The sequence below is a fragment of the Gymnogyps californianus genome, chromosome 15 (genome assembly GCF_018139145.2).
Source record: "Gymnogyps californianus isolate 813 chromosome 15, ASM1813914v2, whole genome shotgun sequence".
NCBI lineage: Eukaryota > Metazoa > Chordata > Aves > Accipitriformes > Cathartidae > Gymnogyps > Gymnogyps californianus.
In genome coordinates this window covers 18,929,764-18,945,861 of record NC_059485.1, presented here as the reverse complement: position 1 = coordinate 18,945,861, position 16,098 = coordinate 18,929,764, and the positions used below count along the sequence as shown (strand labels likewise).

The 16,098-nt window shown below is 60.4% G+C and overlaps 1 protein-coding gene across 1 annotated transcript in view; it reads right to left on the bottom strand.

Moving 5' to 3' along the window:
* The window catches only part of NTN3 (netrin 3), a 28,236-nt gene extending 12,464 nt beyond the window's left edge, over positions 1-15,772 (bottom strand). The window contains exons 1-3 of the mRNA XM_050906153.1: positions 15,669-15,772; positions 10,856-11,847; positions 3,478-3,666 (exon numbers count right to left, since the gene is read on the bottom strand). Coding sequence (XP_050762110.1) covers positions 3,478-3,666; positions 10,856-11,847; positions 15,669-15,772 — 1,285 coding nt within the window. The remainder of the gene's footprint in view (positions 1-3,477; positions 3,667-10,855; positions 11,848-15,668) is intronic.
* Between the last annotated feature and the right edge of the window lie 326 nt (positions 15,773-16,098).

Here is a 16,098-nt window from a genome sequence, read left to right as displayed (position 1 = left end):
CCTCCTGAATATGAACCGAGCTTTGTTCCTAGCGCCTGCAAAATCTGCCTTTGCTGGGATGCTCAGCTTCTGCCCTGGGTGGGTAGTGCTGCGGTGGGTGCAAAGACCTTCGTTCAAAGCTGCAGATGTCAGTTCACAGCAGCTTGCTCCACACCTGCTTTTAAGATCTGCTGTCACGAGCCATGCTTTTCCTTTTCTTTCTTTTTTCTTGCAGGAGTGTAGGTATCTGAGCTGTAGGTACAGGACACACCTTTGGAAAAACCAGCCCCAAACTGTCTCGTCACATCTCCATGTATCTCTGGCAGCACCAACTCCCATTCATGGCACCGGGCAGGCAGGCTCCCAGGTGCTGGTCCTGCTCCAAGGAGCTCCCAATTCCAATGGATCCACCACTGGATAAGTACAAGAAAGGGGTGGACACACTCTCTGCTTTACTGAAGGAGGGGCAGCCAAAGGAGCAGAAGCATCAGGGATTTTATTATTAACTCGGTTCCCTGAGGCAGAGCCAGGAACTGGCTCCCAAGACCCAGGGTACTGCCTTTACTGCCAGATCCTCCTCAACATATGCACCGTAGCAGGGGACGGCCCTTGTGCACATGTTCATCTGGCTGGGCTGAACCTTTGCAGCATTTCCAAACCACGGGCAAGCCCTGCCAGCCCTCCGGAAGTGGCACCCCCCGGCCCGGGCTGGCAGAGACCTGCCTGTGACTTGGCACGGTGACGGGCAGGGGAGGGAGGTTTGTCTGCAAGGGGGGACCTGCCACAGCACCCCACTCCTCCGCTCCGCCACAGCCTGGGCATCGCTCGCTGGCGTTTCTCCTGCACAGTGGCATCAGCCTTTGCCGTGTCCCACCAGCTCCTGGGTGCCCCAGGGTGCTCTGCCACCCCGTCCCCTCCAGAGGAGCCACCTTGAATCCAAGATGCTTTCCATCACCTTAATGCCTCACAATCACTGCCCCGCGAGGATGGTGGAGCAGGACGCGCCCTGACAGACCGCAGGCTGCTGCCTGCATTAGGCAGGCGCAGGCAGGGGGAGGCAGCCGGGGCTCCTCTGCTTCCTCCATCCTCAGCCCCGAAAACAGAGGGACCTGAGCCACAGCCTGGGTAGGAAACGCTGCGCCCACAGTGTCCCTGGTCCCACAAACCCGTACCCAGCTCCAACCCACACGTCGAGCTGGGCCGTATTCAGTGACCCTCCTCCCTGCTTCCAGCACCTAGCCAAATCTTGCTTGCTTTATTTATTATTATTTTTTTGATAAGTGCTCTCTTCCCTGGCTGGAGCAGAAACTGAGACCTCAAGGCCCTGCAGAGAGGTGGCACTGGGGACCCTGGGTCCCCGAGGGAGGTGAACGCCTGCAAGGCTTCTACTTTGCTTGGGATTTTATCAGATAATTTTGGTAGCAAAAGTAGAAGGAGCTGGTGAACCAAAGGGGATCAGAAACCCCTCGTTCGGGGAGGAGTGGGGAGGTTGAGTGCTGCCCGCAGAGGATGCAAGACGAGGTGGAGGCGGCACAGCCACCCCAGTGCCTCGCGAGCCCCAGTGCCAGTCAGGGTGAGCCGGGGCTGCCTGCGAGCCCCCAGCACTCAAGGAAAATCCTCGTGGAAAAGGGAATTTTGCTGCAGCTGCCCCAGTCCAGCGGTGCTGCAGCAGGAGCTGGGGGCTGCTGCCATCCCTCCCTGGCCTCAGTCAGAGCCAGGACCCCTCCCAGGAATGGGACACGACCCGGGATGCTGTGCTATAGACCTTCGGGATGCATGCCTTGTCCTGCCTCCTCCTCCTCCTCTCTCCCAGTGCCTCCCAGTGTCACCCCAAGGATGCTGGCACCTGGCACAGCTTTGGGACCTGGCTGCCACCTGGCACGAGCCCTGTCAACGCGAAACCCTCGCTGCTGCCGGGAGGCTGCCATGCCCATAGCCATAGCTGTGACATGGCTTGGCCAAGGCCACGGGGCTGGGAAGCAGCGCGTGGTCCCCGGGGGACACGGGCTGCCGAGGTGGGACCTGTCAAGTCAGCTGCTCGGGTTATTAAAAATGATTAGCTTGCCGTTTGCTAACGAGCTGGCTGCGGGCAGGGCTCCCCCTGCCAGTGCCTGCTCAGCCGCGCTGCCGCTGCCGTGTCAGTCAAACGTGGGAAGTTTCTCCCTGTGCTCCGTCCTCTCGACTGCTCCCGAGGGAACAAAGATGGGGAGAGGCAGGGGCAGCTCACACAGCACCGGCAATGGAGGGATTTTACCTATTACGTCCCGGACCCAAATGAGTCATACCTACAAACAACACTAGTGCACCCAAGAGGGGAACGCCAAAAGCCAAATCCTTCAATTCAGGTCTGTGGCCACAACGTTAATGGTCCGAAACCAGCTTCAGCAGTTCCTGTAGGCCCTACATAAACACGCTAGCATCACGTCCTCACAGCAGCGAAGGTGGCCGGTGCCCACACGGCTGCACAATGCACTGGAGAGGGATGCTGTGCTCCCTTCCAGGGGGTACTTGCAATCTCAGCTGGGAAAAAAGGGATCAAGGATGAATTCCTGGCCTCAGAGCAGCCGTGGCCAACCTCCCGCCTGCTCCAGTGTTTCAGGCTGGGTCCCGCCAGTCCTTGGGGACAGGCAAGGTGTTTTCTTATCTCAACTTCTTTGGTGAAACTATTGTTTTGAGGCTTCACAGAGGAAAAAGGCTCCACAGAGGGGGCTGAGCAGGGAGAGGTAAGAGAAACCAGACAGGCTTGGCCAGGAGCTAGAGGAGGGAGAGGAGAGGTGCAGGTCCTGTGACATCTGGCACAGGCTGGGGACTTTGTGAGGTCAAGCTGCAGCTTGATGGCTTGGAGCCAGGGTGGCTCCTGGCCAGCTTGGGGACAAGCCACCCTGCCCGCCGGTACCGGGAGCCATGGTGCTCAGTATCCCCCCAAAAACAGGTCCCAAGAGCCACCCCACAGCTGAAACACCCACTGTGGGGCCCTGCACGGCAGCCCAGCAGGGAGATGGAAACCTCCGTCAGCACCCCCGGCCCTCCAAGGCAGGGAAGCCACCACGGGTCATTTTCTGAAGCAGCTTAAACGGTTCCAAGCATGTCTATGGCCCAGACGTCAGTGTCAGAGACAGGTTTCCAGCACGTTTAGTCATGCGCCTTCTCCAGCACCTGCCCAGCATCTCTCTAAACACTGACTGCGGAGACCATAACTGTGGCCACACCAGGACCCTCCCGGGATGGACGGGGCTCCTGGGAGCCGGCTCCCTCCCTGTCCATCATCATCCCTGTCCCTCGAGGAGATGCTGGGCTCAAAGCAATGTCCCTGCCTGGTGCCCTCGGGGTGGCAGAGGTGACCAGGGTGACAAAGGCTGGAGGTGACCTGTAGCTGCTGGAGGGAGCTGCTGGGCTCCGAGCAGAGCAGAGGGATGTCCCAAGGATGGGAGGGAAGAGCAAGGAGACCAAGAGAGATTATATCACTTGTGCTGCCCGCGTGGAGACCTCCCAGCTTACCTTTGCAGGCCTTACGGTCTGTGATGGACTTGCTGAGGTCCCGGTAGAAGCCCTCCTTGCAGTAGTGGCAGTGCCGCCCCGCGGTGTTGTGCCGGCAGTTGAGGCAGACACCGCCACTCTTCCTGCCCGAGAGCTTGTACAGCTCCATGTTGAAGCGGCAGCGCCGGGCGTGCAGGTTGCAGTTGCAGGCTGCAAGGGAAGGTGAGAGGGTGAGGGCTGGAGGCGAAACCTGGGAGCCCCCCTGGGTGGGCTGGAGCTGCCCCCATGCCCTCCGCTGCTGCTGAGGGCCGGGGCTGCCGGCGCTGGGGGAGCGGGATGGGCAGGGCAGGGCAAGGCACAGCACGGCACAGCCGGCCCCAACGTGCCGTCCAGATGTGCAGTATCCGCCGCCCCACAGGGCTGGTGCCGGGAGGTCAGGGCGGAGGAGAAAGGGCACGTGTAGGGACGGGGCACCGCTCGGCTGAAGGCAGGCAAGTATGGGACAGAGGGGTGCAGCCGGGGGGTCCGGCAGCACCAGCCGGGCACCTGCAGCCCCGCCATCCCCCCTGCCCCTTCCCCGGCAGCCGGCTCCGGTGACAGAGCCTGGCCGGCATTTCAGCAAGACCACCCGACTCATGCCAGGGGGTGCGACGGCGTTGCCCCTGCTGCCTCACAGGGTGCCATCCTCAGCATCAGCAACAGAGCCCCCAGACTCCTTATATTTAAGGCTCTACCCTGTGTGCGTATGTGCACACACAAAGCATCCCACACAGCAACCCATGCGTGCACATGCACATGTGTGCACACACAAATGTGCACAAGCACACACACAAGCTCATGTGCACACAAACATGTACACCTGAACATGCACACACACAAATGTGCACCTAAATACCCACATACCGTTACACGTGCACACAAGCGTGTACATGGGCACATGCATACACACAAACATCCACCTAAACATCTACATACCATTACACGTGTACACATGCATATGCATGCACACAGATGTGCACAGAAACATCCACATACCGTTACACATGCACACACGCAAATGTACACACAACCATGTATGCTCACACGTGCGAGCATGCACATTCATACACATGCTCACGTGTGTGCATACGTACACATGCACAAATATGCACGCACAGATGCTTGTACATGTGCACACACACGTGCACACTCCTGCAAACACACACGCACGCTATTTTTTCATTAGTCACAGGAACCACGCACCCCCGCCCGCCCGATTCCACGTGTGCGAGATAAAAAGGCAAAGCAATGCCCGTTCCTGCTTAACACTCTCGCAAAAAGATAATGGGAACAAGATTTCCTTCGGCAAAACGCGACGCCCTCCTCCCCCAGCCCCAGCCCCCTCCCCGCGCCGGTAAATTGAGGTTGGGTGAGAGTTTTTCCAGGCGTACTGTGAAATTCATTAACGTGTCAGCCCAGATTTAACTGCTTAGGCCTGGCTTGGCGGTCGTGTGAAGTTGCCTCCCCCCCGGCCGGCAGCGCCGGTGGGAGCTTCAGCCCGCGCAGATCAAACGCTCCCTTGCCTGCCTCATTGCTCCGGCCTCAGAGACGCTGGGGGAAGAAAGCCGGAGAAAAACCCAGCTCTAAAAAAGAGCCTTTTCGGAGGCTTAAATGAGTTGAGCGAAAGGTTGGTGCCGGCCTCGGCGCTGCCAGCACCACGCGCTCAAACCTCAGCTCCCCCTGGACCTCCCCCATGTTATGAGATTAGTGTAAAAATCACATGGCAGGCATCAAAATAACACCCCGGCGTGGTGGTAGGTGCTTTTGGGGGCTTGTGCCTTTTGAGCTCATTTTTTTCCCTGCTGCCGGTGAAAAATAGGGACTTTTGAGGCAAATTCTGACAGGGGGCTAGGTGCTGGGATGCTGTGCCTGGAGGGAGAGCAGCAAATACTGCCCGTGGTCCCAGGCAGCCTAGGATGCTGCTGTGCCAGGGATGCTGCTGTGCCGGGGATGCCGACACTCAGCCAGGCTTTGCCAGGGCCAGGAGAGATGCGGTGAAGTACCCCGACATCCAGGCTGCTCTTGCATTCAGCAGATGACGGGACAGGGACAAGCCGAGGTGGCTCACGCCGCTGAACCGAGGCAGCTGCACATAACTGCAGTAAAGGACCAATTTTTGGCAGGTAGAGGCACCTCATTATTCCCTTGCATCACTGAAAGGCCAGTTGGGTCACCCCAAAAGGCCGCTTTGCTGTCCTGCTGGGAATGCTCGGGGCTGCCCCTGCGAGCCCCCGGCATCCTCTGGGGAAGGAGAGGGGACGGAAGCCCAAAGGGGAGGCGATGGGCAGCGGAGGAGAAAGGTCAGGTAAATGATTCGCCGCAGGTCCCTCTCTGCCTCCAGTTTAATTGGTGAGAGAGTAACCGGCCGAGGCCTTTTTGCAGCATCACCGACCTTGCTGTGGGCTGGGGGCCCTCCCGGCTGGCACGTCCCCGTCAGCCCCAGGGCCACCTTTCCCTGGGAACATGCTGCAGATCCTCCCAGGAGCCAGCTTTTGGGGAGAAACCTCCTCTTGCTGCTCAGCATCGTCCCCTCTGCCTGCAGGCAGCGATGCTGCCCGCTCTGGGTTGTTGCTCCCAGCCCGGGTTGGGTGTCAGCAAACTGCTGCCGGCTTAGCAGGAGCCAAGCCAGGATTTTGGCACAATCTCGGCCAGCCAACATGGGGACCTGGCTGGGCTTGGCCACACTGGGATGGGTGGCTGTCCCCTGCTCGGGGACAGGGTCACACCAGCACGCGTGACCGTCCCCTCACCCCCCGGCGCAGCCATCCGGCGCTAATCGGGGCAGACGGGTCCCCCTCTTACCCGGCTAAATACTTGCACTGTTCCTCAGCGCCGACTTGGTTGCAAGCTCTGTCTGTCTCCCGTTAATCACTAATTAAAGGCTTGAATGTTCCCTGCTGTTTGGGGTATTAATAAGAATTTAATTGCACAGTTTGGGGCTAATTACGTGGTAGCTCGCTTCCGCCCTCGTACAGTATGCCCAATTAAACAATCATATGATCAATTAAACAATCACAAGATCTAATAATTTGCAATAATAGACTAATTAAACGTCGACACCTTGCAATGGAGTAACCTTCTGTCCCTCTTTTGATGGTGTTTGAACCCCTGCCCAGGCCCTGGCCGCCCCACAACCTCTTCTCCTCCGGGCTGCTGCGGATGGAGGAGCCCAGGGCAACGGCACAAGGGGGTTTGGGGCAGGGACCCCGGCACAGGACGGGCAGTGTCGTGCACCGAGGCACACACGTGGCAGGCGATGGAGCCCGCAGGGCAGGAGCGGGGCTTGCCGCCCCTACAAGTTCCCTGGGAATAATTAGCGAAGGCAGCCGGCTCAGCGAAACCCTAGACCGGCCGCTGTCTGCCAACCCGCAGCGGATTCGAGCTACGCCCCTGCTTTGGCTGGAGGAGAGCCCGGCCAGGATGGCGGGGCAGGATGGGGCTGCACCTCCGCCCCGGGGACGGGAGCCGAGACCAGAGAAGCCCCTTCCCTCCCATCCGCACTGCCCCTCCATCATGGGGAAGGTGTTCGGAGAGAGGGGCCGGAGCTCAAACCTCTACTACCAAGAAGCAAGAAGAGAAGCAGAAGCGGAGAGCCCTCCCCAGGGGGCTGCAAGATGAGATCAGGGGTGCGAGGGACAAGGCTGAGCCACTCCAGCCCCATCCCAGGAGAAGCAGGACTCGGGATGGTCAGACAAGTGTTAATCCCCTCCACCACAGTGGCTGCCTCCCCCCTGCACCCTAGATCCACTGGGATGCTGCACCCCATGAGGAACAGGTGCCCAGGCAGGGGTGGCAGGGGGATGCTGCCCGCTTGCCCACCTCTGAAAGCCGTCACCTACCCCGAACCACTCCCCCCTGCTCTCCCCGGGGAAGGACCGTGGCCGGCGCTGCTGGGACCCCACTGGTTTCCAGCACATCTGCTGGGGAGAGGGCGAGAAGCACCCCACTGCAGGGGATGCGGCAAGGGAAGGGGCTGCAGATGCGACTGCCATCAGGCCACCGGCAGCACGGATCCTGCTCCACGGCGTAAAACAGCCCAGGTCAGCTCACTGGGGGATTTCTGGGATAATTTTTGCATGGGAAACACCAAGAGAGAAAAAGAAAGCAAACATGTACAGGAAGGGGCAGAGGACAAGGGGGAAGCACATGGGATCCTCTAAATCCCATCACCGCTCCGGGGATCGGTGTTTTCAGGCACTGGCATCCCGGATCAATCACCACAGCCCCCCAGCCTGAAGCGGAGGGAGCAGCAGCCAGCGAGGTCTTCCCAGGAGAGCGCAGCCGCTTCCCCGCCAAGCCCCCCGGATCAAAGCAAGCCCCGTGCATTATCCCGGTGCTCCGGGGAGCGCTCCCGCCGCGACGGCCACAAAGGGAACAAGAGCTCCCGCATTACCAGCGAGTGCATCAATTACTTCCAGTGGCTGCCTTGTGCTAATCCGCTTCCCCGCCTTCCCCAGGCCGGGTGTTTTGGGGACGGCCTGCCGTGGGGGTGACTGGCCTGCCCTGAGCAGCTCCACATATACAGGCAGGGACTGGCAACGGCAGTGGGAAGGAGGAGGCGCGAATCTGCAAGGATAAAGCTGATGCATCGCATGGGGGGGGGCTCGGGATTTCAGTGATCCTGCTCCCGCCGGCCACTCTGCCAGGATTATCCTTCACTGAGTCTGACCCGGGCTAAAAGCTGGGGGGACACATGGGTGGGGACACGTCTCTCTCTTTCCTGCCCTTCTCTTTCCCCTGTTTCAGGCAGGGCACAGCAGAGGGTACACAGAGCATCCCAATATTGGCAGGGCAAGCTCCCTGAGGGACACGCAGCCCTTTTTGGGGTATCGGGAGAGCCCCCTGTGCCTGTGGACTGCTGGCACCGCGCTCTAACCACCAGGCACGGGGCCATGCACCCTGCGGCACGGAGCTGGCACCGTGCCCTCTTGCCAAGCCAGCAGCGTGGCAAATCCACTGTCGCCGTCCTGGCTGCGACAGCCCCAAACTTGCCTGCTTGCCAAAGTCACGCTGACCCTTATAACACCGCAGCATGGCGATGCCCCCGCAAACGCCACAGCCACCCTACGGCAGCCGTGGTGGGGTCACGCCCCGTGCCGATGCTCAGACCTCAGGCGTCGCTGAGCTGTGTCACCTCTGTGTTTCCCCGCACCAGCCAGAGGCAGAAATTCTTGTGAAATAAGAAAAGTTTGTCCTCACCTCCAGCCGCGTGGATGGATGTCCCAGCACCGTGACATGGCGCAGGACGTCAATTTGTCCCATGCCGGAGCAGGCAAAGACTCCTGTGCACCAGAGGGGGACAAACGCCCATGCAGGGCGCTGGGGAGCAGAGCCAAGAGGTGACATCCCAACACGACCTGAAGCTGTACCAGCCCCGTGGCTTCATCCGGATCCACTTTCAGGGTGCTGCAGCACCCCAACCCTGCCCCTCAGCTGGCACTGGGCTGCCGAGCTCCTGCGTCCATCCACTCTCCTCCTCCTCCTCACCCCTCCCCAGCCATGCGCGAACATCCACCACCATGAGCCAGCATCACCGATGCTCGGCCACAGGACAGAGTCCGAAACCCCGCAGCTCCCAGGCTGAGCAAAGGGAACTTCCCGGGCGGCCTCTCCTTTTAATTGGTGCTAATTGCTGCGTCTGTTCGTGCTGGCTGGGGAGATGTCATTGTTGAAAGGCACAGAGGGGAAGGCTCGGGGAGCTAATCCAGCTTTCAGCCGCTAAGCCCTTCGGAGGCGGGTGACGGAGAAGCTCTTTCAGGTCCCTTCAGAGAGGGCACAAAGCCCGAGAGGGGAAAGGGAGAAAGAAGGGGAGCGAATCAACAGGAAAAACTACTTTCACACGCAGCTCGGGGAAGGGTCTTTGTGCGCGGGGCTTGTCAGGGGAGAGCTTGAAGGGACCGCGCTGCACCCCCTCCTCCTCTGCTCTCCCTGGTTTATCTTTTCAGCCCCATCTGCCAAAAGGGTGACGCAGCCGGGAGCAGGGATGCTCAGGAGCACAGCCCTGTGGAGCGGGACCCTCACCCTGCGATGGACAAGATGGACAGACGGACAGGAGATCTGCAGATGCTCCCCCAAAATGAGCCTCCTCCGGTTTAACCCTTTTTGTGCCGACAGAGCCACCTCCGCTGCCGTCACATTACTTTACTGGAGGATTCAGCGGCGAGGCAGATGCGGCGTGGGGTGCCACAAGGGAGGCAGCCATCGGGTTGGGGTCCTCCTTTTGTCCCAGGGGGTTTCCATGGGTTCACCCACCAGCCGGAGCCCTCCCCTGCCCGACCTGCCGGCAGCTGGAGGCAGCAGCCGTGGGCAGGGTGCAGAGTTGAGGGGTTTTTTTCTGAGCTTTGCTCCGAAACTCATCTTTCTGAGACAAGTGGGAAAACGCAAGGGCTGACACATTCCCATAGGGTGTGAGGTGGTTTAAAGCATCGGCTCCACCACTTGCTTTGAATTTACTGCCTTTTTAGCCATTCTTAGAAGAAATCTGCTGTAATATACATATATTTAACCCAACAGCTGGGATCTCAACAAGACATCGATCACAAATACTAACAAGTCCCTCTGACCTCTGGCACATCCACTGAGCCTTTCATGGGCTGATTAATGGTATGGCTTTCCCTTGTCTCCATCCTCCCGCCACCCCCTGGGACCCGGGCTCCGGTCCAGGAGGAGCGAGAGGCTCTTCCTCCCTCTCCCAGACCTTCACAGGGCTCTGGCATCCCCCAACCCCATCCCAAATCAGGACAAAAGGCAAAAACCTCCACCAAAATCCCACAAACATTCACAAGTGGGACAGCCAAGCAATGCCGGTTTGATGTTTTGGCAATGTTTCATTTCGATGACAATATTTTTAATTTATGGAAACCTTCGCAAGGACAGACAAGCTAAAACCACCACGCAAAGCACCATGCCAGACCGAACGCGAATGATAAAATGTTGAATCGGGGTATCTCAAGTATTTCCTTAATCTCTGCCAGGTTTTGCTGCCTGCTCCCTGCCCCAAAGCACATCTCGCAGGGGACCGCCATGATTCCCCCTCCCGGCCCAAGGACAGCTGGTTTGCTGCCCCAGGGAAACACCCCCAGCCGGGCATCCCGCATCCCACACCGAGGTTTGCTGACTAGCTGGAAGACACTGGTGATTTTTCAGAAGGTTTCGGTGCTTCGGCTCATGGCCAAACTGCCGCACCTCTGCGGGGGCACCTGCAGATGCTTGAGCCTTTCCCAGCTCCCCAGCATCTCTGGACAAGCATGCTCCATCACTTTGGCTCAGCACCCATCAATTCCTCCCCCAATACCCCATTTTAGGGTTTCAGCCTGGGCGGGGGGGGGATAAAAAAAAAAAAAATTTAAACATCACTTACCCAGACACTCGTTGGCCTCGCGGGCACTGGCCCGCTGCCAGGGCCGGTCGTAGTGGAAGGGCTTGCAGCGGTCACACTCAGGACCCTCTGTGTTGTGCTTGCAGTCGCACACCAGCTTCTGCTCCTTGTCCTTCACGCAGCGTGCCGCGTGCCCGTTGCACTTGCAGCGCCCGCCGACCTGCAGCTCCCCCACCGCGTAGTAATAGGGGGTCGAGCCGGTGCCCCCCTCCTCCTCACCGGCATCCCGGCCGCCCAGGTCACGGAAGAGATGCGGGCGGCTGAAGACCACGCGGATGTCGGTGGCGGTCACCCAGTCCTGGAGCACGGGGCTGCTGTCGAAGTCCTGGGCGGAGGGTCGCCCGTCAAGGGTGCTGAAGGCGATGAGCCCGCCGGTGAGGGGGTAGAGGTCGGTGAGGCCATCGGTGCAGAGGGCCTCCTGCTCGTTCTGCTTGGTGACGGTGGCTTTGCTGGGCTTGCCGTAGATCTTACGGCACTGGGAGGAGTAGTACTGGTACGGCATCCAGGTCTTGCCGTAGTCCATGGACTTGAGGATGGCGGTGGACTCGGGCCGGGGCGAGCAGAACTGGAGGCTGACATAGACCACCTCGAACTTCTTGCCGAGGGAGAGGGTGAGGGTGACGTTCTGGGGCGAGTGGTGGAGGGTCTCCGAGCGCCAACACGTCATATTGGAGGCGGTGTTGAGGTCGGTCAGGTAGGCGGGCGGGTGGGCTCGGCGGGGGTCCGAGGCATTGCAGTGCCGCGTCGGGGGCTTCCCACACGTGCTGGAGGCTTGAACCTCCTTCCCAAAGGCTGCGTTGACGAATTCAGGGATGCAGCGGCGAGGAGCGCCGCTCTCGTCGTAGCAAGGGTCTGGGGGCGTCTGCTGGGCCACGAAGGGGTTCACCGTCTGAGAGAGGCCCAGCATGGCGGTGGTGAGGAGCAGGCGCAGGAGCTGCAGGACCTCCATCCTCCGGGGCTGAGGGAAGTGGCTCCTTCCTGGGGTGAGAGCAAAAAGAGTGAATGGCACTGGCAGCCCCCGGCACTGCCCTTGCGGGGAGGCTGGTAAGGGATGGGGAACATCCCCATGTCTGGCCCTCGACCTGTGCCCGCCTTCCCACCCCACATCTACTGATGCAGCATCCTGGGAGCAGGGCAGGGAGGCGATTACTTTGCACTGCCTTATCCACACAATCCCTCGCCGCTCATCAGCAGGAATGAAATACCGCGGGAAATGGCAAAAGGAGCTGAGCTTTGGAAGGAGGAGGTTGAAATCAGGGTCCAGCCTTTCCCCGGCCTCTTACAAACTGTCTTGGGGGTGACAGGAACGTTCATGCCTGCCGGCGGCCCCGGCTGTTGTGCACAGTTTGGAGACCCCTGTCACTGCACGGCTGCCAAGGACAGTGGCAGGGAAGAGCTGGGGAGACCTTTCAGCTGCGACAGTAGCTGCAAACCCCAAGTTACCCAACCGCAGCCCAAAACAGCTCCCGCCAGTGCAGGAGAAAGGAGCAGCAGCAAAAACACCTTGCGGGGATGTTTTGCAACAGGCAGGAGCTCGCCAGGATGAAGCCCCGGGGCTCCTGGGTCCAGCACTGCTTTCCCTGCCGTGCCACAGCCCCAGCAGCATGCTGCTGGCCATGGGCACGGTGGCTTCTCCAAGCCAGGGGCTGGATCCCCTCCAAATCCCACCACCGCACTACCCGAGTATTCCCACTGGCAAAAGGAGGTTATTCTGGCCTCACCCCCAAGAAACCCAGGTCTGGGTCTGGCCTGTCTGTTAATGGAGGGAAAGGCAAGGACCAAATGCAGGGCTTGGCTGGGCTCCTCTCCCGGCAGCCGCAGCACAGGGCCAGGGGATGCTGGGTGACTCCCAGGGGACATGGCCCATCTCCCATGCCACTGGCTTAGAGGGTGGAAGAGGGACTGGAGGTCACATCCCCTCTCGCCGGCTCTGGCTGCAGCAGGAACATCCTACAAGTTGCAGATGGGCCATGCCCCATCCTCAGCATCATGCGAGCGGCCACAGCTCACACATTCACCGGAGAACGGCCCCGAGTGCTGCAGCTGGGGGTAGACCCCCGAGCTGCCCAGCTGGGCCGATGGCATCAGGAACTGTTCTGAGCGCTGCCCGCCCCAGCCACCAAGCCGGGTTCTCTGGCCTCTACCAGCCCATGCCACAGCCAGGGCAGGCGGAGGGGATCCCCGCATCGTCCCCTCTCCCACTAGCAAATCCTTACAGGATGACTTGGGTTTTGCGCTTCACTCTCAGGAACGAAGCCCTGTGCCGGCAGCACGACCCAGCACAGCAGATGCTCTGCTCCCCATCTACAGCCCCCAACACCGCTCCTGCCTGTCCAGCTGCCCCCTCCGGCCGAAGGAGGCTGGCAGGGGACAGCCCGTTTCAAATGATCTGGGATTTTTTTCTTTGTTTTTTATCCTTTTGCAAAAAAAAACCAAAAAGGAGCCGTGGCTGTGGAAGGAAGCTGCCTCTCTCCGGGCTGCCAAACCGCTAACGGGGGGAAGCTCCTCCCTTCCCAGCCATGCTCAGCCGGGCAGCCAGTGCCTGTGCCCACCGAGGGGGGAGCGGGGACAGGGGTCTCAGCCCATCCCTGGACATCTCCCCCAGGACAAATCCTGGCCCTGCCCCCTCCGTGCTGTTTCCTCACTGCTTAATCCTCTGCTGATGGAAAAGGAGATGCTTACTGCTGAAAAATCAGGAGCTCCCTTGGTGGTCTCTTCATCGCCCCAGCAGCACATCCCCCGCTATCCGACAGTGCTGCAGAGCCTTTCGGGGACATGTCAGCCCATGGCTCGGTGGCTGGGCAGCCGGCAGGCAGCAAGACAAGGGATGCTGTCCCTGGAGCACCGAGAACCCCCTACTCGAGGAGTGTGGCATGCCGGCAAGGGCTACAGGAGTAGAGAGGGGAGCAGCAGGGACGTAGCAGTCACCACAGCGGAGGAAGCACTGTGCCACAAGCACCAGGCGGTGAAGAGCATCCCCCTCTGCCTCCTGGGCAGGAGGCAAAGCCACGGCTGCTGCAAGCTCCCCAGCACCTGCCTGTCCAGGAACTGTTGAGCAAAGACAGCGCCTGGTTAACCCCCCCCCAACGCAATCCTGACGGGACCATCCCCAGCACCTGCCTGGTGCCGAGCAGCGAGCCAGAGCCCCTGCCAGCCCCCAGGCAGAGCCCTGCTCCTGTACGCACACCCAGCACAGTGCGCTGGGAAATGCTGACGGACCCCGCTGCAATGCCCGGCGAGACCTGGCCACGCACATACCTGCGGAGGCCAGCACAGCCCCTTCAGTCCCGTGATGCTGCCAGCTCCCATCATCCCCATCCCACCACACACCCTACAGAGGGGGACCCAGGCGGGTGCGGCCACCACCACCTCCCATCCCACCAGCCCCGGGGCAGCACGTAGCACGGGGACAACCTCGTGGGAAGACCTCTGCGCTGGGAGGAGAGAGGAGAACCCCCCGGGGATGCCTCAGCAGCTGCAGCCATCCACTCCAGGGGGACTCAGGGTGTATCAAACAAGGCACCCACTAAACTCTGCCAAGGAGGAGTCTCCTCCACCCACCACCTCCTCTCTGCTACGTGGCAGCAAGGGGACAGGATTAGGGCCATGCTCAAGCATGCCACCTGCAAAGGCCTTTTAATTCTCTGCTCAGTAAGACACAAAGGTATGGGGAAACCCCTGCCCAGAGGAGAGAGACAGCACCAGCACCCAGTGGTGGCAAGGGGAGAGCCCAGAGGCGAAGGTGTTATAAGCAGAGCTGGGGCAGCAGGTCTAGGACCCAGGCCGGGGTTACCGCTACTTTTGGGGCACATGGGGGGCACGAGCATCTCCTGCCCGTCCTCCCCACCCCGATGGGAAGCTCTGTCGCTCCCACCAGCCATACCAAGGCAGAAGCCCCAGAGATTCGGTGCCCAACTTTTGGGGGCCCTGCTCCTGCCAGGGAGCAGCCACTGGGGAGCCAACGCTCGCCCAGTGGCGCATCGGCGCTGCGGAGGCAGGGCATGAATGGAAATCATTATCATCTGCGAGACCACACACAGGCACGCACGCTCCGCGCTCGGCTCACCCCATTATCCCGCTGAAAGAGAGCCGGGGCCGGTGGTCTCCGTGGGCCTCACCTCCGTATTGGAGAGGAGGGCAAGCTGCAATCTGCTCCCTTTTATGCATATTCAGCATGACCCCGGGACTGCCAGCAAGCTGCCAGAGAGGCCTGGGAGTGGGTATTTCTCTCCCCGGCCCCCCATCTGCCCCCCCTTTCTACTTCCCATCTTTGCTGCTCCCGGTTCAGATCAAACGGAGACGCTGCTGACTAAGCAGGAAGAAATGGGACGAGCCCCTCGGCGCCGAATCCAGCCCAGCACCCGCCTGGATCCGGCATGAGGAGGGACATAAGCGATGGGGTGCATCTCCCAGGGACAGCATCCCAAAGGCGTCCCCAGCGAGGCTCTCGGGTGGCCGCCAGCTCCTGGCCAGCAGCAGCACCCGCGGGGCTGGGGGGACACGGCGGCGGGGCTCACCCTTCCCGAGGAAGCGGCTGCCCTCCCGGCTCCTCCCCAGAAGCGGCTGCATTTTTGAGGTGGGCGATTTCCTCACTCCTCCGCTCGGGGAATGCTAACAGCCATGCGGTTTGGAAGGAAGTCACGCCGTCGTAGCGCTTCAGAAGTGCTTTAAAAAAAATTAGCTACCGCATCCAACGCCTCCACACCCCTTCTCCTTACAGCAGCATGCTTCCCAAGGCGACCGGCGGCATTTCCCTGCCTTGTAGGAGGCTTGTCGGGGCGATGCTCCAGCCCACCGTGGGTTCCCCTTCCCATTGCCTTCCCAGGAGGCAGCGCTGCCAAGAGCGATGCCAGATGCAGATGCACGCCCGGAGCTCCGGGTCTCCCGATGCCGACCCATCGGGTGGGTGCTTGGTCCCCAAAATGGAATGCACAAGGCAAGTGCAGCAGGTGAGCCATGGCAAAGAGAGCAAAATTCCCCAAATACGGATGCTGGTGCCTACAGCAGGCCCAGGGTCACCACCCAGCAGACCAGGGGCAGCGGCAGCTTTGCAGACGTAATTACAGGATTAAGTGGAACAACACGGGGCGGGGAGGGAAGGGGGTTATTAGCCAGATTTGATCCCAGGACCTTCGCAGCACGGGAGCAGTCTTCTCTAAAGCAGAGGGGGAAGGCATGAGTGGCTCGAGCGGTGCTCTGCCATCCGCTGCAGCCCTGCCACTGAA